Source organism: Phyllopteryx taeniolatus, chromosome 1, assembly GCF_024500385.1.
Source record: "Phyllopteryx taeniolatus isolate TA_2022b chromosome 1, UOR_Ptae_1.2, whole genome shotgun sequence".
Taxonomy (NCBI): Eukaryota; Metazoa; Chordata; class Actinopteri; order Syngnathiformes; family Syngnathidae; genus Phyllopteryx; species Phyllopteryx taeniolatus.
This window is the reverse complement of record NC_084502.1, coordinates 11,893,484-11,918,958: the sequence shown is the minus strand read 5'-3', so window position 1 is coordinate 11,918,958 and position 25,475 is coordinate 11,893,484. Positions and strand designations below refer to the sequence as shown.

At 45.2% G+C, this 25,475-nt stretch overlaps 1 protein-coding gene across 1 annotated transcript; it reads left to right on the top strand.

The window, feature by feature from the left end:
* The first annotated feature begins 1,268 nt into the window (after positions 1 to 1,268).
* On the top strand, positions 1,269 to 25,470 carry ccnt1 (cyclin T1). Its single transcript, XM_061771768.1, has 9 exons — positions 1,269 to 1,469; positions 2,099 to 2,180; positions 2,289 to 2,417; positions 2,794 to 2,854; positions 3,364 to 3,426; positions 3,537 to 3,591; positions 3,740 to 3,903; positions 21,813 to 21,883; positions 22,886 to 25,470. Exons 1-9 carry the CDS (start codon positions 1,297 to 1,299, stop codon positions 24,095 to 24,097), a joined length of 2,010 nt encoding a protein of 669 aa, XP_061627752.1. The 5' UTR covers positions 1,269 to 1,296; the 3' UTR covers positions 24,098 to 25,470.
* The last annotated feature ends 5 nt before the right edge of the window (positions 25,471 to 25,475 follow it).

Sequence of the window (25,475 nt, the reverse complement as noted above, 5' to 3'; positions counted from 1 at the left end):
AATGTTGTTAAAAGAAAAGGTGATGTAACACAGTGGTAAACATGACCCTGTCCCAGCTTTTTTGGAACGTGTTGCAGCCATAAAATTCAAAGTTAATGATTATTTGTGAAAAACAATCAAGTTGATCAGTTTGAACATGAAATATCTTGTCTTTGTGGTGTATTCAATGAAATATAGGTTGAACATGATTTGCAAATCCTTGTATTCTGTTTTTATTTATGTTTAACACAACATCCCAACTTCATTGGCATTGGGGTTGTATTTTCAGAGGATGAAGTGGGCCCGAGTAGAGAGATGCACACGTTTTGCTGATGATTGAGCGCAGTTTTCGGCCTTAAAACTTAAAACCGGATCGGTCCTGGCCCGGGTTAACAACGTTCGCCACCGGCGCCGTCAACCTGCAGGGCGCCGTTGGAAATTCAGCTACTGTCGGTCGAAGAAGAAGAGGTGGAAAGCGGGTTCTTTGGCAGAAAGAGAAGAGGAAAGCACAGAGCCTAGAACTGAATGTGGGGACTTTGAATGTTGGGACGATGACAGGAAAATCTCGGGAGTTGCTTGACATGATGATTAGGAGAAAGGTTGATATTGTGTGTCCAGGAGACCAGGTGGAAAGGCAGTAAGGCTAGAAGTTTAGGGCCGGGGTTTCAATTATTTTACATATTTTTTTTGAATAGGGAAAATTGAATTTCAAATATCTCTCTGCCGGTTCCACTAGTCACGATGACAGGTAAACAAAAGCTTCACTTTGTCAGGTGGTTCAATTCAAAAAGTGAAACTCATTACTGAGATAGATGCACTACACCCTCTCACTGAATTTAAAAAATATATATACTACAGCTGACAGCAAATGAAAATTAACCATCTCTAAAAACTACAATATTACGTAACAAACAATCAAGAAACAATGAACATGATTTTTAATGTAGAAATTAGGCAGGAATTTGTGTTTCATGAATCTGATATGGTGTTTGAGTCGTGAAATAAACCCTTTTTTTCCACCCTATTCTAATTTCATGATAATGAGATGTAAATTGCAGATATGTTGACTGAAAATTCCAAGGGAGTTCGAAGATGTTGTTGCTCCAACGTTTATCCGGATAGTCGAATGTCGCTTGAAATGTGAAGAAGGCGAGTTGCCACAAACCCTCTGCCTTGATTTCGCTGCCCCCTGTCGGTGACAGAGTAAAGACGCCCTCCGCCGTCCGTGACGCACTTCCTGTGACGCGCTTCCCGTGACGCGCTCTTGCTCTCGGCGATTTGAAACGCTCCTCCTCCTCCTCCTCCTCCTCCTCAGTGATGGCGGCTTCGCTTCGTTCTCTCTCTGCAAGCTGCACCAACAAATGGTACTACAGCCGGCAAGAGATCGACAACAACCCGTCTCGGCGAGCCGGACTCGAGCCGGACAAGGAGCTGTCGTACCGGCAGCAGGCGGCCAACCTGCTGCAGGAGATGGGCCAGCGGCTCAACGTGTATCTGGAGCGGCTAGCCCGCTTAGCATATTAGCAGCTCGCCGACATTTGGCGAGCCACTCGCGACGTCTCTTTCTCTTTCTCCTTCTCGGTTTGCTTGGATCACGTGGGGCCGGCGCGGGTGTTCGCCCAGTAGCTCGGCGTTCTTTCGCTCTCCCGCGGGGGCTTTGCCGGCCGGGGAGCGGCGTCTTCGGCGGGAGCGGAGCCGCGAAGGCCTCGGGCCTTTCTTTAGCTTTCGCTCCAACGTCGACGCCTCATTCGCGGCCAGCAAATGCACTCGTGCACTTTGCTTTTGTGTGCGTGCGAGACGCCGGATGGTTTTCACGAGTAATATTGCGGAAGATTCGCTGCATCGTTTTGATTTGCGACGCCGGAACATTGTTATCATCTTCCGGCTTCCAACCCGCCGCCTTGTCGTCCTGTTTCCAAATGAGCCATGTCGATCCAAATGCTTCTTGTCTGTCTATCCAATGCAATTATCGGTCAATCGTGGGCTCTCCCATCTTACGTTGGATTTCTAAACGATAGGTTGTTGTTCAGTAAAAAAAAAAAAAAAAGGCTTTGCGACAGTTCGTTTATGTGATGCAAGTCAACTGTTTTGAGTATTCACCTTAACAAGCAAATGTTAGGTCCCAGCTTACAATTAATACAGCCATCGTGTACATGCATCGCTTCTACATGGTCCAGTCGTTCACCAGATTTCACAGGAATGTGAGTATGCTACTTGTGTGATTTAGCGCACTTTTCATGTCGGCGGATATTGGCCGAGCACTGGTCAATGGTTATGACGATGATGATTTTTTTTTTTTTAACTTTCAGGTCATATCTCCGGCGGCTCTTTTCCTGGCCGCCAAGGTTGAGGAGCAGCCCCGAAAGCTGGAACACGTGATCAAGGTGGCCCACGCCTGTCTGAATCCACAGGAGCCCTCGCCGGACGTACACAGCGATGTAAGTGTTAAATCCTAAAGAGGCTCCATTTGTAACCCGCGCACTCCTGCATTTTCCCAAAAGGGTGCAGTAGCGTCTTCTGGTCTGCATTGAATAAACCTCCGCAAAGGTTCTGCGTTGCTTTCGGCTATTTTATTCCTAAGCGGCTGAACTTAAAAGCTTTGTTTTGAGCAATGGCAGCGTTCAGACTTGCGGTCATCCACGGTTTCAAAAAAAAATAAAAAATGGATGCCAGAAAGTCAGCCTTTCGAGATCACCTCCAGAAGCCTTTCAGATAATTACACGTTACCAAAAGCAAACTGCATGACCAGCTGATCTTGTTTAACCACGGATAGAGGCCTCGCAGTGAGTAATGTGCCTGTCCTCTCAACCTCAGGCCTACCTGCAACAAGCCCAAGACCTGGTCATTCTTGAGAGCATAATACTCCAGACCTTGGGTAAGTTGGGAAGGAAAGCCGGGCTCCCTTGATTTTCCCTCCCTGTCATTCTCAAGAAGTAACCTGTTTTTACTTTTGTTCAACAGAAACTTCCCACGCAGTTCGCAACACTGCAAAGTCATGTTCATGCCTCAGCGAGCCACTGCAATGTTTCAAATCTCCTTTTGTGTCTCTTCATTTTAAGCCGTCTGTTCGAGGACGACGCGATGTCCCACCGAATCCCCCCCGCCCCCTAACCCCCGTGTATATAGCTCGTGAAAACGGTAGCGTCGATAAGATCGACAGTCATTAAAGCCCGTCGGACACACCGTTCATGTTGTTCTCAATAAACCTTCGATCTTTTCATTTAGGACAGAATGTTAGTGGAAGACCCCGTGAAAAGTTCAATTAGCTCTCTGTTTGGGCTCCCGCAGGACTCGTTTGTTTACCTTCGAAATGGATCGCGCCTTTATCGGAATCGACGGCTGCGGTTCACTCATCCTTTTTTGTTTTGTCTTGTGTTCTTGCAGCGTTTGAAATCACCATCGACCATCCACACACGCATGTCGTCAAGTGCACCCAGCTGGTCCGAGGTGAGCATCAAAAGACACTTTTGAGCTCATTTTGGGGGGCGTGTATATTATACTTTGGTGTTGTTTTGAAGTGTCTCAGATATTAAGTACTATGTTTCTCTGTTGTGTTGTTGTTTCAGCAAGTAAGGATCTGGCACAAACGTCTTACTTCATGGCCACCAACAGGTATGTTCCCAGTTCACGTGCGCGCGCCTGGTTATTTGGAATACAATTCCAATTCAACTCAAGATACTGAATTTGTGTGTCTGTCTTTGTCTCCTTCTTTCTCCCGTTGCTGTTTTCTTGCTCACCTGGGATGTACGCTGCCATTTAGTCTCCACTTGACCACCTTCTGCCTGCAATACAGTCCGCCGGTCGTGGCTTGCGTGTGCATCCATCTGGCCTGCAAGTGGTCCAACTGGGAGATTCCTGTCTCCACAGATGGCAAACACTGGTGGGAATACGTTGACCCCACAGTCACCCTCAAGCTGCTGGATGGTATGTGCACCTCGTTGGGGCGAAAGGTTTGAAAACAAGTCGCGCACCACGTTACTGTGAACCCCTGTTGCTCGTGGCATTCCAGTAGCAGTGTGACAAGATTTCCCAACAATGACAGTCAACATGTTGAGTCTGGTTGGAATGGCCACTTCAAATTGTGGCCCTAAAATGCCCACTAAAAATCCCATTGTAGTGTTTACGCAGTAAGGAATGAGTTGAATGATTGCGAATGCAGTAATACGAATCACTAGGAAGGGATTTTGTTCTAGCAGACTTGGTTAGTTCCAAAACATTTCCACTGCAAATCCCTTCGTAGTGATTAGGTAGCACGGAAAGAGTGAATGACACCATTCCTTCCTCCGAAATCACTAGAAAGTGATTTTGATATAGCAGACCTAGTTAGTTACAATAATGTCGACTGCAAATCCCTTTGTGGCGATTAGGGAGTAAGGAACGAGTGAATGACATTATTCTTTACTCTTTTGCGAATGATTGCGAACGCGCTGCATTGATAGTCATTCATCATTCCCGACTCCCCCATCCATCCGTCGTCTTCCGCTTATCCGAGGTCGTAGCGTCGGGGCGGCAGCTTAAGCAGGGAAGCCCAGACTTGCCCGTCCCCGGCCAATTTGTCCAGCTCTCCTGGGGATCCCAAGGTGTGACGTAGTCGCTCTTGCGTGTCCCGGGACGTCCGCGGGGCCTCCTCCCGGCGGGGCGTGCCCGGAACGCCTCACTTCGGCCGCCGCCTAGCTCTCTACACGCCGGACCCCCTTGGCCTCTCCCGTGTGTGGTGAGCCCATGGAAGTCCCCAATCACTAGAAAGTTCTATAGTGTCTATTATCTATGCCATATTTTTTGTTTTACCCCTCCACGTCCACGCTTATTAAATGCTACTTTTTAAAGAGTTCTTCAGCATCTGTTCTGTCTTGCTGGTACACTTCTCCAAATAAGCAGGCTTGTTGTAAACGCTTTGTGTCACTCCCAGTTGAAGTTGACTGCAAAAGGGACACAGAAAACGAGAATTGGTGTACAGTATATTTAGACACCAAGCTATCATTTCAGCTAACGTAAGTCTGCTAGTTCAATACTAACATACGGTACAATGCGAAACGCCATAGGCGAGCTGATGTAAATTAGCATGGATGTTATGTAATTATCAGAGGTGTTGACTCGGGTCCAAGTCATGTGATTCAAATCATGAATTTGATGACTTTAGAATCAACTTGACAAAATTTCACAAGACTTGCAACCCGACTTGGATTTGGACAGCAATGACTCGTGACTTCACTTGGACTCGAGCCCATTGACTTGAAAAGTTAGGGAGAGATACCAACATCCTGCAGTTCTCGCTCAATAGTGCCAAAGTTTATTGTATTACAGGAATTTCAGAATGATAACCATAATGTTGATGTTCTCAACTGATATCACTCTGGTGGAAATGTCCTCCCATACTTAAGCTTTATCACAGCTTATTTCTTTTAACAGTTAGCGCCCTGTCGGGCACGTTCGTGTAGAGGACTTGACCAGGAGGTCACTCTTTCTGACACTACCTAAAGTCATGTTTCATTCCCAAAACAAAACAGTGCAGTAGTGATGGGCACGGCACTTCTTTCCAGTGTACTGAATCATTCGAGTCAGTTCTCTAAAAAGATTTGTTCACCAAATCATTCAAGTGGGTCCTCATTCAGTTAATGATCCATCCCTGAGGTTCATGTTCACCGAAGGACTGTGCGTCGTCGTTGTCACGTATTGTAAACTAGGAAAGGCGGGGGGATTATTTATTTAAAAAAGAAAAACTTTGGCTAAAGGATCACCAAGCCATCTCTCTCTCTCTCGGCAAGCTCTGGAACACCCGGTTTCGGTTGTGACTCGTGAACATGCGTGCAGCCGGCTCAGCTAGCGAACATCCTTCCGCGTCCCCTTCCGTCCAGCTCGGCGTGACTTGTCTGCATTCCGCCGCGGTGGCCGGCGTCGCTGACACCAGCACCCGCCAGCCTGCCTTCCTGCTCACTCACTCACATGACTGTTATTGTCATCTGATGAGTGGAAAGCGTCTTTGAGTGTCTTGAGAAGCGCTATATAAGTTTCATGTATTATTATTAAATAAAAAGCTTTAATAATTGCATTAGAGACACAGAGGGAATGATATGTATGTGTACATGCATACATTATTCATTTTACTTCTTTTCCTTTGGGCTTGTCCCTTTCGGGGTCACCACAGCGTGTCATCCTTTTCCATGTAAGCCTATCTCCTGCATCCTCCTCTCGAACACCGACTGCCCTCATGTCTTCCCTCGCGACATAAATCAACCTTCTCTTTGGTCTTCCTCTCGCTCTCTTGCCCGGCAGCTCCATCCTCATCATCCTTCGACCAATATACTCACTATTTCTCTCTCCTGGATGTGTCCAAACCATCGAAGTCTGCTTCTCTCTAACTTTGTCTCCAAAACATCCAACCTTGGCTGTCCCTCTGATGAGCTCATTTCTAATTTGATCCAACCTGGTCACTCCGAGAGCGAACCTCAACATCTTCATTTGCTCTGCTTCCTGTTGTCTGTTCAGTGCCGCTGTCTCTAATCCGTCCATCATGGCTGGTCTCACCACTGTTTCATAAACTTTGCCCTTCATCCTAGCAGAGACTCTTCTGTCACATTACACAGCTGACACCTTCCAACCTGCTTGGACTCGTTTCTTCATCTCTCCTTCGTCTTCAACCCACAGTGGCAGATTGATTAATTTAACATTTTATTTTAAATGTGTGGTTGTTTTCATGTGCGTGACTGACTCAGCATTAGCCGTTAGCTTGAAGAAACTGCTGCTGGTGAAAGCTATCCCCGCAAGGACGTCAGGGCTTGCGGTTAAAATCACTCATGAGTACGTTCACTGCGTAGTACGTCGTTCCTTGCGCAAACAAATCACTCATCGTACAAGTACATCGCTCCTTAGCGTATCAAAAACGGACGAATCACTCGTCTAACGGATCACAAACATATATTACAATTGATAAATCTCGCGGCACACCAACAAACAAAAATCTCACAAAAAGTGGATACATTACTATTTTCACCTACTGCCATCTAATAGAAGACCATTCATTTGTTCTGTCGCTCTGCCTCACTAGCATAAATAGAGGAACAAAGATACATTATTTATTGTAAATCACATTTTTTGAGCAATGAAGTACACAATTATATACAGTAAATGAACAAGTCATTTAAATACTCATTCCTCCATCTTGTGATCGGATGGGTTATCGTTTTTATTTTAAACTCGCTAATCAGCCCCAAAAATCCTCATTGTGTAAAGCCTGGTCAGTGTAGTGTTCTCAAGAATCAATCTTGTATTTCTTTGTTTATTCACTTTATTTACTGATCAGCACACAGCTAGCATCTATTCAACATGAAGCTACATTCTTCTTCGTGTCCTTCCTTGCATGTTATTTATATTTTCATGTGGTGCCCCCTAGTGTTCCGACTGACATACCACAGTTGGATAAAATTGTGCCTTTATAACAAGATGAACTTGTTCCCTTTTTTTTTTTTTTTTTTAATTTATGCCTTGGTTTTGATACAAGAAATGTCAAGTTTAAACTGAAATCTGTTATTTTTTTTGTTTGAAATTACCTCACTAGAAATGTTTGTAGACACGAAAATGCAGGTTCCTGCTCTATGCACAATGTGAATTTAAGAAAAATAAGGTTCAATGCACTTATCAAATTTGTTTTGATAAATTAATATGGATTTTAAAATTAAAATTTAAATATATAAGCACAGTGGCCCCATTCCGGATTTTTTACAGTTTTTTTTTTTTTTTTTTTTTTACAAGTTTCTCACACTGAAATGGTTCCCATCACCCAACAAATTTAAACATTAGTCAAAAACAAAACAAGTAGACACAAAAGGCAGTTTTTAAATGGATTTTATGATTAAGGGAGAAAAAAAAACCCAGTATGGACCTACGGGGAAAAAGTGTTTGTCCCGTAAACCTACTAACTGGTTGGGCCACACTTGGCAGCAACAACTGCAATCAAGTGTTTACAATAACTTGCAATGACTCTCTTCCAGCGCTGTGGAGGAATTTTGGCCCACTTACACTACCACCGCCATATTTCACTGTTGCGATGATGTTCTTCTTTTGAAATGGTGGTGTTACTTTTACACCAGGTGTAATGGGACACACACCTGCCAAAAAGTTCAACTTTTGTCTTTTCCCAAAAGTCTTGCACAATTGTCCACAAAAAAGAAAAAAACCGATTGTTTCAGCATTGCCACATTCATTACTGGAAACCTTTAATTGCTCAGTGGCTCTCCATCCTGTGTTTTATGTTTTTGTCTCAAAAGTATTTTGTTGTCTTACTAGAGCGGCTCCAACTACCGGAGAGAAATTCCTTGTGTGTTTTTGACATACATGGCAAATAAAGGCGATTCTGTTTCTGGCAAAATTGAGACGAGCCTTAATGTTGTTTTTTGCTCAGCAGTGGTATTCGTCTTGGAACTCTGCCATGCAGGCCGTTTTTGCCCAGTCTCTTTCTTATGGTAGAATCATGAACACTGAGCTTAACTGAGCCAAGCGAGGAGTGCAGTTGTTGTGGGGTCTTTTGTGTGACCTCTTGGACAAGTCGTTGCTGTGCTCTTGCGGTGATTTTGAAGGTTCACCACTGTGCTATGTTTTCTCCATTTGTGGATAATTGCTCTCACTGTGGTACGGTTGAGTCCAAAAGCTTTAGAAATGGCTTTATAACCTTTTCCACACAGATCTCTTTCTCATTTGTTCCTGCATTTCTTAGATCTCTGCATTATGTCTGGCTTTTGAGGATCTTTCGGTCTCCTTCACTTTGTCAGACAGGTCCTATTTAAGTGATTTCTTGATTGAGAACGGGTGTGGCAGTATCAGGCCTGCATGTGGCTAGAGAAATACAACTCTGGTATGATAAACCACAGTTATGTTTTAATATTGGGGCGGGGGGGGGGGCAATCACTTTCACACAGGGCCACGTACAGTCCCCTCAAAGTATTGGAACGCCAAGGTCAATTACTTTGTTTTTGTTGTATACTAAAGACATTGGGGTCACCAGATCAAAAGATGAATATGAAACGAAAGTTCAGAATTCCAGCTTTTATTTCATGCTATTTACATCTAGATGTGTTACAACTCAGGACAGAGCACCTTTTGTTTGAACCCACCCACTTTTCAAGTGAGCAAATGTATTGGAACATGCGACTGATGGGTGTTTCTAGTTGCTCAGGTGTTGCCTTTTCGATGACTTGCTTAAACATGATAGTGCTTGTTTTTGGCTTAGTGTTTCACCTGTGAAAACTGCATTTGCTGTTAAGCAAAAATGAAGACCGGAGAGCTGTTTATGGGTGGAAAAAAGCAAACCATTTTGAAGCTGAGAGAAGAGGGCGTAGCCAATACGACAATTTGGAATGTGCTGAATAAGAGAGAAACTACTGGTGTACTGAGCAACAGACATCGAACAGGTTGGCCAAGGGTATCAAGAGAAGTTGATAAAACATTGTGAGAGCTGTGAAGAAACACCCAACGACAACAGTCAGTGACATCACTGCCAACCTCCACAGGGCAGCGGTGAAGGTATCACAATCCACTGTTTGAAGAAGACTTCGAGAGAAGAAGTATAGAGGCCATACCACAAGGTGCAAAGCACTCATCAGCAAAAAGAATCAGGAGGCCAGATTGGATTTCGCAAAGAAGTACAAAGATGAGCCACAAACGTTTTGGAGCAAAGTTTTATGCACTGATGAGACCAAGATTAACCTCTAGCAAAGTGATGGAAAGGCAAAAGTATGGAGAAAGAAAGGATCTGCTTAAGATCCAAAAAACACAAGCTCATCTGTAAAGCATGGTGGAGGTTATGACATGCCTTGTGCTTGCTTGCATGGCCGCTTCTGGAAGGGGCTCACTAGTCTTTGATGGTAGCCGCAGAATAAATTCTCAAGTCTACAAAACCATTTTGTCTGACAATTTAAAGAAAAATGCATCCAAACTCATCGGGAGAAGCTTTATCATGCAACAAGGCGGTGACTCAAAACACACCGCCAACACAACAGAGGACTTCATCAGGGGGAAACAATGGAAGGGCTTAGACTGGCCAAGTCAATCACTGGACCTTAACCCAATAGAGCATACATTTTACCTCCTGAAGAGGAGACTGAAAGAGCTGAAGAGGCTGCAGTAAAGGCCTGGAAAGACATTTCAAATGAAGAATGCAACAGTCTGGTCAAGTCAATGGGTCGCAGTCTTGATGCAGTTATTGCAACTAAATCCTCAATTTTATTCACTTGAAGTTAATGATGGGATGGTGATACCTCAAGGACTGTATTGACACTACACAAACTGTCAGCACTATATTGACACTGTTGGTCACTCAATAGTGACCCCTGCAGTAGTTCTAAAATCATTGCAGGTAAACAAAATGAAAATAAGATGGAAAAGCTGACATGCTGCAAACTCAACATCAGCCTGTGAAATATTTAATCCCTAGTCCATTTTCTGTACCGCTTATCCCCACAAGTGATGCGGGCGTGCTGGAGCCTATCCCAACTATCTTCAGGCGAGAGGCGGGGTACACCCTGAACTGGTCGCCAACCAATTGCAGGGCACATGGAAACAAACTATCATTCACAGTCACACCTACGGGCAATTTGGAGTTGTCAATTAACCTAGCATGCATGTTTTTGGGACGTGGGATGAAACCGGAGCGCCCGGAGACACGGTGAGAACATGCAAACTCCACACAGGCGGGGCTGGGATTCGTACCCCAGTCCTCAGAACTGTGAGGCACATGTGCTAACCAGACATCCACCGGGCCGCCATGTTCATTTTTTTTTTCAAATTATGTATTTAGTGTCTTTATACTGTATTATTTGAGACCATTTAAGAAATTATGAGTACAATTGCATTCATGTGATGACTCGGTTCTTCTTTTCCTTTGGGCTTGTCCCTTTAGGGGTCGCCACAGCGCGTCATCCTTTTCCATGTAAGCCTATCTCCTGCATCCTCCTCTCGAACACCAACTGCCCTCATGTCTTCCCTCACGACATCCATCAACCTTCTCTTTGGTCTTCCTCTCGCTCTCTTGCCTGGCAGCTCCATCCTCATCATCCTTCTACCAATATACTCACTCTCTCTCCTCTGGACGTGTCCGAACCATCAAAGTCTGCTCTCTCTAACTTTGTCTCCCAAACATCTAACCGTGGCTGTCCCGCTGATGAGTTCATTTCTAATTTTATCCAACCTGGTCACTCCAAGAGCGAACCTCAACATCTTCATTTCAGCCACCTCCAGCTCTGCTTCCTGTTGTCTGTTGAGTGCCACTGTCTCTAATCCATCCATCATGGCTGGCCTCACCACTGTTTTATAAACTTTGCCCTTCATCCTAGCAGAGACTCTTCTGTCACATAACACACCTGACACCTTCCTCCACCCGTTCCAACCTGCTTGGACCCGTTTCTTCACTTCCTGACCACACTCACCATTGCTCTGGACTGTTGACCCCAAGTATTTCAAGTCCTCCACCCTTGCTATCTGTTCTCCCTGGAGCCTCACTCTTCCCCATGCCCATATTTCTGTTATATTCTGTCTTCAACTAATTTTCATTCCTCTTCTTTCCAGTGCATGCATCCACCTTTCTAACTGTTCCTCCACCTGATCCCTGCTTTCACTGGAGATCACAGTCATCTATGAACATCATGGTCCACAGGGATTCCAGTCTAACCTCATCTGTCAGCCTATCCATCACCACTGCAAACAGGAAGGGGCTCAGGGTTGATCCCTGATGCAGTCCCACGTCCACCTTAAATTCTTCTGTCACACCTACAGCACACCTCACCACTGTTCCGCTGCCCTCATACGTGTCCTGTATGATTCTAACATACTTCTCTGCCACTCCAGACTTCCGCCTGCAGTACCACAGTTCCTCTCTGGGTACTCTGTCATAGGCTTTCTCTAGATCTACAAAGACACAATGTTGCTCCTTCTGACCTTCTCTGTACTTTTCCATCAACATCCTCAAGGCAAATAATGCATCTGTGGTACTATTTCTAGGCATGAAACCATACTGTTGCTCGCAAATACTCACTTCTGTCCTGAGTCTAGCCTCCACGACTCTTTCACATAACTTCGTTGTGTGACTCAACTTTATTCCTCTATAGCTCTGCACATCACCCTTGATCTTAAAAATGGGCACCAGCATACTTTTCCTCCATTCCTCAGGCATCTTCTCGCGCTAGAATTTTATTGAACAAGCTTGGCAAAAACTCCACAGCCACCTGTCCTGGATGCTTCCATCCCTCCACAGGAATGTCATCAGGACCAACTGCCTTTCCATTTTTCATCCTCTTTAATGACTTTCTAACTTCCCCCTTATTAATCATTGCCACTTCCTGGTCCACCACAATTGCCTCATCTACTCTCTCATTTTCCTCATTCATCAACTCCTCGAAGTATTCTTTCCATCTATCTAGCACACGACTGGCACCAGTCAACATATTTCCATCTCTATCCTTAATCACCCTAACCTGCTGCAGGTTAGGGTGATTAATCACCCTAACGTCCTCACCCTAACGTCCTAACTCTCTTCTATCTCATTTTCCTCATTCATCCACTCCTCGAAGTAGTCTTTCCATCTATCTAGCACACGACTGCCACCAGTCAACATATTTCCATCTCTATCCTTAATCACCCTAACCTGCTGCACATCCTTCCCATCTCTGTCTGGCCAACCTGAAGAGATCCTTTTCTCTTTCTTTAGTGTCCAACCTGGCATATATGTCATCATATGCCTCTTGTTTGGCCTATGTCGCATTTCAATGTATTCCTTTCGCCTCGCCTCGGTTCTCAGTGCCCCACTTCTTCTTAGCTAACCTCTTTCCTTGTATGATTTCCTGTACTGTGAGGTTCCACCACCAAGTCTCCTTCTCTCCTTTCCTGCCAGAAGATTCACCAAGTACTTTCCTGCCTGCCTCTCTGATCACCTTGGCTGCAGTGGTTCAGTCTTCTGGAAGCTCCTCCTGTCCACCGAGAGCCTGTCTCACCTTTTCACGAAAAGCTGCACAACACTCGTCCTCTCTCAGCTTCCACCACATGGTTCTCTTCTCTGCCTTTGTCTTCCTAATCTTCCTCCCCACCACCAGAGTCATCTTACACACCACCATCCTATGCTGTCTAGCCACACTCTCCCCTACCACTGCCTTACTGTCGGTAACCTCCTTCAAATTACATCATCTGCAAAAGATGTAATCCACCTGCGTGCTTCTCCCCCGGCTCTTGGCGGTCACTTTATGTTTTTGCCTCTTCTGGGAAAAAAAGTGTTCACTACAGCCATTTGCATCCTTTTTGGAAAGTCTACCACTATCTATCCCTCCAAGTTCCTTTCCTGGATGCTGTACTTACCCATCACTTCTTCATCACCCCTGTTTCCTTCACCAACATGTCCATTACAATCTGCACCAATCACTACTCTCTCTCTGTCTGGGATGCTCAGAACTACTTCGTCTCACTCCTTCCAGAATGTCTCTTTCACCTCAAGGTTACATCCTACCTGTGGGGCATAGCCACTAATCACATTATACATAACACCCTCAAGTTCAAGTTTCAGCCTCATCACTCGATCTGATACTCTTTTCACCTCCAAGACATTCTTAGCCAACTCTTCTTTTAAAGTAACCCCGACTCCATTTTTCTTCCCAACTACACCATGGTAAAATAATTGAAACCCCGCCCCTAAACTTCAAGCCTTACTGCCTTTCCACCTGGTCTCCTGGACACACAATATCAACCTTTCTCCTTATCATCATGTCAACCAACTCCTGAGATTTTCCTGTCATCGTCCCAACATTCAAAGTCCCCACATTCAGTTCTAGGCTCTGTGCTTTCCTCTTCTCTTTCTGTTGAAGAGCCCGCTTTCCACCTCTTCTTCGACTTCGATCCACAGTAGCTGAATTTCCACCGGCGCCCTGCAGGTGGAGGACGTTGTTAACCCGGGCCACGACCGATCGGGTTTTAAAGCGGATGCCCTTCCTGACGCAAACCTCTGCATTTATCCGGCCTACAGTTTGCACTGGCTTGTGGCCCCCATAGGGCTGCATTATAATAATATCAATATATATTTATATAGTAATAATAATTACTTTGGGGTTTTCGTTTGGTGTCAGCTGTAGTATATTCATAAAAAAAATAAAAAAAAAAATCAGCGAGAGGGTGTAGTGCATCTATCTCAATAATGAGTTTCACTTTTTTGAATTGACCCACCTGACAAAGTGAAGCTTTTGACACTATTCTAATTTATTGAGGTTTAACTGTTATCGTGACTACTGGAACCGGCAGAGAGATATTTGAAATTCAATTTTCCCTATTCAAAACTGAATTACAGATATCTGCAACAAGATTTCACGAAGGACAAATGAAGTCACTTTTGCCACTCGTGTGTATGGGCTTTGCCATTGTAGATATCTTTTATTCAGCCGCCAATATCCGCTCGTGAATTACAGATACCTGCAACGGAATTGTAATCTGTAACTACTCTGTCGAGCTCCTTCCAGAATTTCTCTTTCACCTCAAGGTCACATCCTACCTGTGGGGCACATAACACCCTCAATTTCAAGTCTCAGCCTCATCACTCGATCTGATACTCTTTTCACCTCCAAGACATTCTTAGCCAACTCTTCTTTTAAAATAACCCCGACTCCATTTTCTTACCAACTACACCATGGTCAAATAATTGAAACCCCGCCCCTAAACTTCTATCCTTACTGCCTTTGCACCTGGTCTCCTGGACACACAATATCAACCTTTCTCCTAATCATCATGTCAACCAACTTCCGAGATTTTCCTGTCATATTCCCAACATTCAACGTCCCCACAATCAGTTCGAGGCTCTGTGCTTTCCTCTTCTCTTTCTGCCAAAGAACCCGATTTCCACCTCTTCTTCAACTTCGACCGACAGTAGCTGAATTTCCACCGGCGCCCTGCAGGTTGACTGCGCCGGTGGCGGACGTTGTTAACCCGGGCCACGACCGATCCGGTATGGAATTCTTTGGATGAACGCTCATAATTGTTTGGCAAAGTTTTAAGACGGACGCCCTTCCTGACGCAACCGTCTGCATTTATCCGGGCTTGGGACCGACCTACAGTTTGCACTGGCTCGTGCCCCCCATAGGGCTGCATTGTGATGACTCTGTACTAACTTCACTGAAGTAGAGGCATTGCAATGGCACAAATTAATCATAATACTTCAAAGAATAAGGCAATTAGAGAATCATTAAAATGTTTACTTGCGTGTGTCTGTTGCTTATGATTTACCTTGAATTGTCATTTTGTATGGTGATTGTCTAGCCCTTAACTTAAAATATGATCTCATCATTTGCTCAATTTGTTTGCTGAGTTGTTTATGAGAAGAGTTTAAAATTTGCTTAAAACCTTGTTTGTGTAAATGCAAAATATAGCAAATTTGTAATAAAATTCAGTTAAAATTTTAACTTATGGAATTTTGTTGTCTTCAATGATATGAAATAAAAGACTAAAAATTGATTCATTTATGCATTTTTATTGAGGAGCAAAAACATTTTCGGAATCAGAATCATCTTTATTTTGCCAAGTATGTCAAAAACACAAATTTGTCTCCGTTAGTCGGAGCCGCTCTCGTTCGACAACAGAGTCAATTGGCAGAGAACACGTTTGAGACATAAAGACATTGAGAAAAACAGTCACTGAGCAATAAAAGGTTGCTTGTAATCTGGTAATGCTGGTACAAAATGTTTTTTTAAATTTTATTTATTTTTGACAATTGTGCAAAAAGATGGATTTCTCCAGCAATGAGAGCAGTTTGAATGACTAATATTGCAATAGTCCGGGGCAATGACCATTGTGCAAAGGGCGCCGAGACGTCAAATGTATGCAGTTTAAAGTGACTCGTAGCGCGATCTGGGACAATGTCGATTGTGCAAATGTTGCAGATTCTACTCGGGCACATGAGTGGCCAGTGTTGTTCAACAACAGATATGCAAATAGTGCAGCGTGGCGAGACTACCACAGTGAGTGTACGACTAAGGTATAATTGGCCCGAAAGAAATGTGACAACCAACTCAAGACAAAAAAAAATTGGCAGCATGGTGCAATGGAATTGTAAGTTAACTGCTTAAGAAATTAATGGCAAGAGGGAAGAAGCTGTTGGAATGTCTGCTAGTTTTAGTTTGCATTGTTTGGTAGCGCCTACCTGAGGGCAGGAGCTGGTGACCGGGATGTGGAGGGTCCAAGAGGATTTTGCACACACTTGTCTTAGTTTTGGCAGCGTGCAAGTCCTCAAGGGTGGGTAGGGGGGTACCGACAATCCTTCAAGCAGTTTTGTTTGTCCGTTGCAGTCGGAGTTTGTCCTTTTTTGTAGCAGCACCAAACCAGACTGATGGAAGAACACAGGACCGATTCGATGACCGCTGTGTAGAACTGCCTCAGCAGCTCCCGTGGCAGGCTGTGCTTCCTCAATAAGCTGCAGGAAGTAGTACATCCTCTTCTGGGCCTTTTTGAGAACGCAGTTGAACTCCCACGTCAGGTCCTGAGAGAATGTAATTCCCAGGAACTTGAAGATCTCGACGGTTGACACAAGGCAGTTGGGCAGCATGAGGGGCAGCTGTGGCGAAGGATGCCTCCTGAAGTCCACGATCATCTCTACAGTCTTGAGCGTGTTCAGCTCCAGGTTGTGTCGGCCGCACCGCAGCTCCACTTCCTGTCAATACGCAGACTCGTCAATGTCTTTGATGAGGCCGATGAGTGTGGTGTCATCTGCAAACTTCAGGAGTTGACAGGCGGTTGCGTTGAGGTGCAGTCGTTCGTGTAGAGAGAGAAGAGCAGCGGAAAGAGGACACAACCTTGGGGTGCCCCAGTGCTGATGCTGCGTGTGGATGAGGTGGCCTCCCCCAGCCTGACCTGCTGTGTCCTGCCTGTCAGGAAGCTGTAAATCCACTGGCAGATGGCAGACGAGACGCTGAGCTGGAGAAGCTTGGAGGAGAGGAGTTCAGGGATGATGGTGTTGAATGCTGAGCTGAAGACCACAAACAGGATCCTCGCAGAGGTCCTCGCGCCGTCGAGGTGTTCTAGGATGAAGTGCAGTCCCATGTTGACTGCATCATCCCCAGACCTGTTTGCTTGGTAGGAAAACTGCAGGGGGTCCAGCAGGGGACCTGTGATACTGTTGAAGTGGTCCAGCACGAGACGTTCAAAGGACTTCATGACCACAGATGTCAAGGCGACAGGCCTGTAGTCATTCAGACCCGAGATTGTAGGTTTCTTGGGAACTGGAATGATTGTAGAGCGTTTGAAACAGGATGGTACTTCGCACAGTTCCAGAGCTCTATTGCATATCTGTGTGAAGACTGGACCGAGCTGGTCCGCGCAGACTTTGAGGCAGGATGGGGACACAAGGTCTGGGCCTGCTGCTTTCTTAAGCTTTTGTTGTTTGAAGATGTCTCACATCCTGTTCGTGGATGGTTAACGCAGAAGTCGGTGGTGTGGGGTGTGAAAGTGTCCTTTTCAAATCTGCAGTAGAAGGTATTCAAGTCGTCAGCTAGTGTGCTATTGTTCTCAGCTTGGGGGGATCGTCGAATTGGTCAGCGATTGGAATGCAATGGAATTTAGAGTCGTTAGCGCGAAACTGTTTTTCCAACTTTGCTGCATAGTTCCTCTTTGCAATGTTAATTTCTTTAGTCAGCAGGTTTGTAGCTCGATTATACAGGGCCCTGTCCCCGGTCTGATATGCGTCTTCCTTAGCTTGCTTAAGCTTGGCAGTGAACCACGGCTTGTTGCTGTTGAATGTGCGAAATGACTTTGTTGGTACACACACCTCTTCACAGAAACTGATATAGGATGTGACCGTGTCCGTGTATTCATCCAGGTTGCCAGCTGGATTTTCAAAGACGCTCCAGTCTGTGCAGTCTAGACAGCTTGGAAGTTCCATCTTTGCTACATTGGTCCACGTTTTCACTGTAGGCTTCGCACATTTAAGTTCTTGCCTGTATGTTTGTATTAAGTGAATTAAGCAGAGATCAGACGAGCCCAGGGCTGCACGAGGTTTGGCACGGTATGCGTTGTTTTGCGTAGTATAGCAGTGGTCCAAAATGTTATTTTCCCTGGTAGGACAGTCAATGTGCTGCTTGTATTTCGGGAGTTCGTGGTTGAGTTTAACTTTGTTAAAGTCCCCGAGAATAATGATGGGTGAGTCCGGGTGTTTTTTTTGTTTTTTTTTTCCCCAATTTCGTTTCCTTGTTTGGCGAGCAATGCGGCGTTTGTGTTAGTTTGAGGTGGAACGTAGACACCGGCGAGAATGAATGATGCGAACTCACGAGACGAGTAGAGCGGCTTACACTTCAAAAACAGCGACTCTAAATGCGGGCTGCAGTGTGTGCTGGGCGCGTGACGTCCGTACACCAAACTGAGCGGATTTGCAAAAGTTGATGAAAGAAAGTCTTGGGCAGACTCACTGATGTTTAGTCTTCCCTTGTGTAAGTGAGTCGCGTAATGTCTCCAAAGACGAACGAAAAACACAAAAGCAGAGACAATTCTAGAGAGCCCCAAGGCGATTTCTCGTCTTCGACAGCAGTTCCCCTGCCTTAGAGAAAGGGTACAGATGAAGATGGCGAGCATGAAAATTGAAGTTCGCGTGGACAAGCCTCAGGAGCTCCCTGAATTCCTCATGTTCAACAACGGTGACAGTCTTTGATGATCATGCCGCATCCACTGCTTGCTTGTTAGGAACTGCAAGCCAAAAGGAAATACTTTAAAAGCGTATTAAAGGACTGTCATTTTTACAAACAATATTGTTCACAAAGCCTGTTGTGTGTAATAAACTTTTTGAAAATTCACATTTTTTGTGAGAATTGCAACGTAGCTGGGGTACTCACACGGGTATCTGCCAATTCTTCATTGCCATGCCGAGGGCTACGATGCCTCAGTATTGATGAAGTGCCCATATTGATGTAAGATAGCGCTGTGTAGCATAGCCGACACTTCACCTGCAATAAAATAAAAAGTTAATTTATCTAAAAACAAATGAAATCTCTTAGAAAAGAGTACAAACATATTTAATTAAAAACTAACAGTAAACAATGGGCAAAGGAGAAAAAGATCCAAATGATTCCAGACTGGGGAAAGGTTCTCTGAACGATCCATGAACTCAGTGGAACAAGGTGAGGGCAAGCAAAAATCCCACAGCAAAACTCCATCCAACAAATCCGCAATATGTCGACAGTTTGTTTCCTTACAAACACAATTTGGTGCGGCACATCCAAACGACACACTTCCTGTATTGGTCAGATGATTTTTTTTTTTTTCGTAAAGCGATACACGCACCAATATGGGGTTTCAGTCTTGTGCGCTCGGCACAGTGTTGACGCACCACTGTTGTTTGTCCCTTCACTACTTGAAATTCATTTAATAATGTCTGTTCCAATACCTTTGCTCACTTGAAAAATGGGTGGCTTCAAACAAAAGGCGCGCTGTTCTTAGTTGTTTAACACCTCTAGATGTAAATACTGTGAAATAAAAGCTGGAATTCTCTACTTTTGGCTCATTCATTTTTGATCTGAAATCCAAATGTTTTCGGTATACAACAAAAACAAAGGAATTGACCGTGCCGTTCCAAGACTTTTGGAGGGGACTGTAGGTTTGGATTTTTGTCCTCCCTTAAGAATAAAAACCATTTAAAAACTGAATTTTGTCTTTACTTGTTTTTGACTATTTAAATTTGTTAGATGATGGGAAACATTTAAGTGTGACAAACATGCAAAAAAAAAAAAACACCCGGAAGGGGGCAAACACTTTTTCCACACCACTCTACATCCATCCATCCATTCTCTTAACTGCTTCTCAATCAGGCGGGGTACACCCTGAACTGGTCGCCAGCCAATCGCAGGGCACATATAGACAAACGACCGTTCGCACCTACAGGCAATTTAGTCTTCAGTTAACCTACCAGGCATGTTTTTGGGAGGTGGGAGGAAACCGGAGTACCCGGAGAAAAGCCACGCAGGCACGGGGAGAACATGCAAACTCCACACAGAGGTGAGGACGAATTCGAACCCGCGTCCTCAGAACTGTGAGGCAGACGTGCTTACCAGCCGACCCCCGTTCTGCCTATAGAAGTACGTACGGGAATATATAGCGGTGGGCAAGTGAAGCCTCACGAAGCACTGAGGCTTTCCTAACAATTGTGCCGAAAAAGATTCAAAGCTTCACGACTGCAGTGACATCTGGTGGGCAACTGAAGCCACGGCAAACTCGAAAGAGCGCGACCGAAGCGCTGGCGCGGTTTCCCATGAAAAGTCTGTATGGTCATTCAGCCGTTTTGTTCATTCATACCAAACAATGATTCTATCGTCATTGTAAATATGCAGATGCTCTCCCCCGTACTCTCAAACACATTCCAGATGAAAGGTCAGATGACAAAGATGTTACAGGGTCAATGACACGCACCGAACGACTATGAGCCGGGAAAAGGAATGAAGCGCGAAGCGAAACAGCGATGACGTTCGAAGCTTCGAACGTCGTGGTCACGTGACACAGGGTTAGGGTTAGTCTTGGGACTTGACTCTGGACTTGAGACTTGCAAAGCAATGACTTTGTCCCACCTCTGGTAATTATATAAACCTTAAGCGCTACACTGAAAAAGGTCAATTGAATTTACTGAACTCATTCAGTGCCAGCCCTCCCAGTTAACATGGATATTTGACTTCTGAATTTGAACATATGCGTCTGTTGGATGTTTAAAATGTGGTCAATGGCATCGTTTACGAGTAGAAGGGAATCGTGATCCCCATTATATCACAGTCCAGCTATTTGGCTGATTTTTTTGTTGTTGTTGATATTGTCAGTACAATATTTATCCATTGCGCTCTTGCTCTCTTTTCAAATTTGTATGTCCATGTTTTAAAACTACTTTCAAATATTTAAGTGTTGTAAATGCTATGAAAATATGCTGAGGGTGCATTTAAATTTCTATATCCCAGCTTTCACTTATTGCGGTGGGGGGGGTCTGGAACATAACCGCAGCGATGGAGGGGGGATTATTATATTTAAAGAAAAAAAAGTGCAGCGGTTTACATTTTGGTCATGTGCAACCAATGTCACACAGAAAGAGAGCTTACAACATTTGTAAGCATAGATGAAGGGTGTCAGAAAGGTTCCAGGACTGGTGTCACTAAAGATGCCTTTTCAAACTCAAACGACATGTTTTCCACTTCAGTGCAGACCGGCACGTCTACAAAGAGATCCTGTGGCGTTTGCTTCGTTCTTTCGAAGAGGCGGGGAGAACCCAAGGCTGCTTCAAGTGTGCTTCTCCAGGGGGGATTACTCGCAAGGGGGAAACTTGTAGTTTGAATTTGAAAGATATCTTTTGTGTCACAAGTCCTGGAACGTTCCTCACACACCTGTGGGAATCACGACTATTGCTGGAGCTCAGTAGGGGACCTTCTCTGCCTTTTGTTTTTGCTCTTATTTCCACTGCGTTTCCTTCCGCCCAGTAAAGCTCAGCGCTGCCCACCCAGCATGTTGCGGCACAAAATGTTAGTGGCAATTTCAGATGGCGCCTACACGAGTGATCGCCACGGTAACATGCGCTCTCGTATTGTCGTAGTGGCCGTTTGCCACTATACTCGAGTGGCTCCAACTTCCCGGGCCAAATTGCTCGTGTGTCTTGTAACATACTTGATTCTGATTCAGGACTGAATGTGGACAACTTCAAATTGGGACGTACCCGTATATGCTGTAAAAACGCGTCCAACACCATGACTTCGAAATGCGGGATCGAGCTGCGACATAGCGGGAGAACACTGTCGACTGATGTGCGACTTGTAATTCTGTCCACCTGACGTTGTCTTTCACATTTCTCCAATGACTTCATTCAGAGCTCACACACGAGTTCCTGCAGATTCTGGAGAAAACGCCCAGCAGATTGAAACGGATTCGCAACTGGAAGGTACATAAGATCTTGTTTCCAGTGTGGTGGGGTCACCCTGTCATGAGCACATGGGAAGTTAAGATGGGGACTTTGGGAAATGCTGTGTTCCAAAGTGGAAATTTCCCATGAGAAGGAAATGGGAATTGTGGATCATTTAATGAAAGTTATCACATGCAAGCAAGCTACCCCTGCACATGGGTAAACAATTCTGCACAAATAGATTTTCTCCAGCTGTTATTGTTATTTTGATGACAAACACCCGACTATTCGATCAGTTTATCCTATAAGATGATTCGTAGCTCTTAAGAGTGGTTTTGTCCCGGTAATAGGATCCCAAACAGTGACGATCTTAAATATTAAATGTCTTCAATAGTTACGACCAAAAATGTTTGTAAGTGGGGAAAGCTGTAAATTTGTGTCAATGTAGCCAATCAAGAACGGCCGTAAATCAAAATAAAGGTCCGAGCTGAAATTCAAAGGCTAACGCCAGCTTTTAGCTTCAGTTTGAGAAGTTGCCTCGAGCCCGCTCCACAGACTGCAGTCCGCTTTCATGCTGCCTCCAGGATTTTTTCCACTCTCTTTTTTATTTAGGGATTTTTCCATTCAAAATATTTCTGTCCTCTTGTGTGTCCTCTGCCACGTGACATCTTGTTTCCCAGTGTTGCGATGTTTCTACTTCATCGGTTTTGTTAGATCACGTTCGAGCACGTGCGATTTGTCCTGAGGGACTGGATTGCAGATCGCTGGTGGAACAAAAACATTTTGTGTGGGGTGTTCTGAGTTGAGATTATCGGCGCACACCACACAGCGCGATCAAAGCTGTTCGATGCATTTTTTTATGAAGTCGTGTGAGGTCTCGTAACAGGTAAACAATCTTTCCATTGCACCGGGCCTTAAGGGCCGATCTTCAATTTTGTACATTTCTGACTTATTCTCACAAACTGATGAATTTCTGTGGAAAGTGTCCAACTTTGTAGATCTCTGTAATTTTGCAACCCGATCTGTTGTGTTGCTTCTCAGGCAGGAGGTCAGACACCAAAAGCCAAACCCAAAGTCCAGGAGGAGGGAGACCAGAGGGACACCATGATGAGCATGATCTCCATGGCCTCGTCGGAGAGCACCGTGGCGGGCCTGATGAGCCTCTCCGCTCCGCCCTCCGCCTCGTCGGTTGCGGACAGAGGGACGCCCGGCAGCGCGCCCTCCTGGAGCAGCAATAGTCAGGGGGGCCCCGAGCAGCAGTCCAACCACGAGGTCCACGCCCCCGCCAAGGTGTCGTTAAGCGAGTACCGCGCCAAGAACGCCGATGTCCTGGCCGCGCAGAAGAGGAAGTTGGAGAACATGGAGGCCAGCGTGAAGAGGGACTACGCCAACGCTGCCCAGGTTCTCATTGGCCAGCAGCAAAGGAAGGAGAAACAGCAGCAACAGCAGCCCGCCTCATCTTCCTCTGACCCATCCGACCCGTCTCCCATTATTCTGAAGATCCCTCTGGACAAGGAGAGACACGATAGAAGCTCTTTGAAAATGCGGCTTCCCCTCGCCGGCGGAGGTGGCGCCAGAGGTCAGGACCAGGACATCAAGGTGCGGATTCGCGTGCCCGACAAGCAGAGGGGGGGCTCGGGCGAGGAGGGCAAGAGCAGGGACAAGCACAGGGGGGAGCGTTCCAACCACCATCACCACCACCACCACCATCACCACCACCACCACCACCAGCCTTCCTCCAGCGGCGCCTCCCTTTCCTCTTCACACAAACACTCGTCCAGTTCGAGCAACGCAGTAGGAAGCGGCAAAAAAGTCGCCAGCGACTCGTCCCGAACGAGCTCGTCCTCGTCGTCGCGCAAGAGGACTCATCCCCAGGACCCTTCGGTGGGATCCCATCCCGCGTCCAAAGTCAGCAAGTCTTCTCGAAATCCCTACCAGCTGCCGTCTCTGACCTCCTCCTCCGACATTCTCCCCCACCACCCTCCGGGTAGCTACTCGCACCTCAAAGGCGACAAGACGGACGCCAACGGACACGGCGCCACAGGCGGCGCCCAGTCCGAGTACCAGGACACGTTTGAGATGTTGAACTCTCTTCTGAGCGCGCAGGGGGTGCAGCCCTCGCAGCCGTCAATGTTTGACTATAGATCGCAGTTCGGGGACTACAAGTACTCCAGCGGGTCCAGGGGGGGCAACGCCAGACCCCCGCCCCTGCCTTCAGACCCTCCTCCCCCTCTTCCACCGTTACCCAAATGACTTTTGTTAAATTAAGCATGGTCTGATTTTTAACGGGCGTCTCACGGTCATCATTAGTGACGGAGGCCTTTTCATGCATTTGATTTTGACTGACTTTTACTCTAAAGGCTTGAAAAGCTTTGAGTCCCCAGGAAGGGGGTATCATTTGGGCTGGGATGGTTGTTCATTTTGCCCGCCCCAAATTTCACAGGATATTAGATGAGATTACCATACACCTATCAGGTTGTTGTTTTATGTTTTTATTGTGTTATTTATTGATTGTTGTTCTTAGAATGATACTCGTTTTGATCAACAATTGACACTGTATAGACAAGTGATCATCTCCAAAGCAGCCCTCACCCCAAAAGACAGGCTTCCCCCAGCCCCTTGGTGTTCTCGGTTTTACTTTCTCCGTCACTTGGTAAATGTATGCCAAGATTGCAAAATGTTTCAAACAATACATGAAATATTTTTACATTTAGTTTAAAAAAAAAGATGTAACTTATCAGTCTTTTTTAATGTTTTGAGTCTCGCAGTCATTGTTTTAAATGGTTGTAAAATGATAAGCATACTTATTAACAAAGGTGCAGAGAGAAGATATGTTTTGTGGGTCAAAAATTCTAATAGTTCAAATGCATCATGCTCACGGGCACAGTGATGTCATAGATTTTGAATTGTTTGTCCTCAGAATTGTTCTCATCATGTTTCGATTTGATGATGGTGACCATACCAACTTGTTGGCCGTCTTTCATTTGGGCATTCCTTTTTGGGAGTGTTTTTTTTTTTTTATAAAGTCCAGTGTACACCTGTGAGCTAATGGCTGCTCTGATGCAATCATATTAAAGTTGTCTTGCCCAGTTTGCATTGTACATTCAACCAAGTAGTTAGGTTATCCATCAAGAAGGATCCCGTTTGCCCGATGGCGGGAAAGAGGCGGCGGGTGTTTAAGCATCTGTACCTCTGCACCCGGCAATGATTTATCCCATCTTTTTGTTTCAACAAAAAATACTATTCAGCTGGACATAAAATGGCCTCTTTTAACGTATTTTAGTTTGTACCTTTGCTTCGTGGTTTGCATTTGCAAAACGTATTTTGTAACTCTGTAGAGTGAGTAAATGCACTGACGTGAGGTTTACCTACAGTGCAAGTGTGAAGCTAATCTAAATGTTATGGGGTCAAAAAATAAAATTAACCTTACAACTGCCATGCAACACAGCAATGCAAATCACTTCATTTACCTTTTCCTGCATCTTGGAGTTTTGTAATGTAAACAGGAGTGGTAATGATTGACATGTTAGTGGGATTTCTTCTCCAGGTGTAACCTGTTGTACGTGAACGCTTGTTTTTCCATGATGTCTTTTTTTCATATTAAAGTCAATAAATACTTGAAGGGAGGACT

Bases quoted from the DNA above. Each gene is read 5' to 3' on its own strand.
- ccnt1 (XM_061771768.1), top strand. From the start codon at position 1,297: ATGGCGGCTTCGCTTCGTTCTCTCTCTGCAAGCTGCACCAACAAATGG. The intron at 1,470-2,098 runs GTATCTGGAGCG...AGCAAATGTTAG, and splicing joins ATGGGCCAGCGGCTCAACGT to GTCCCAGCTTACAATTAATA. The intron at 2,181-2,288 runs GTGAGTATGCTA...TTTAACTTTCAG, and splicing joins TCACCAGATTTCACAGGAAT to GTCATATCTCCGGCGGCTCT.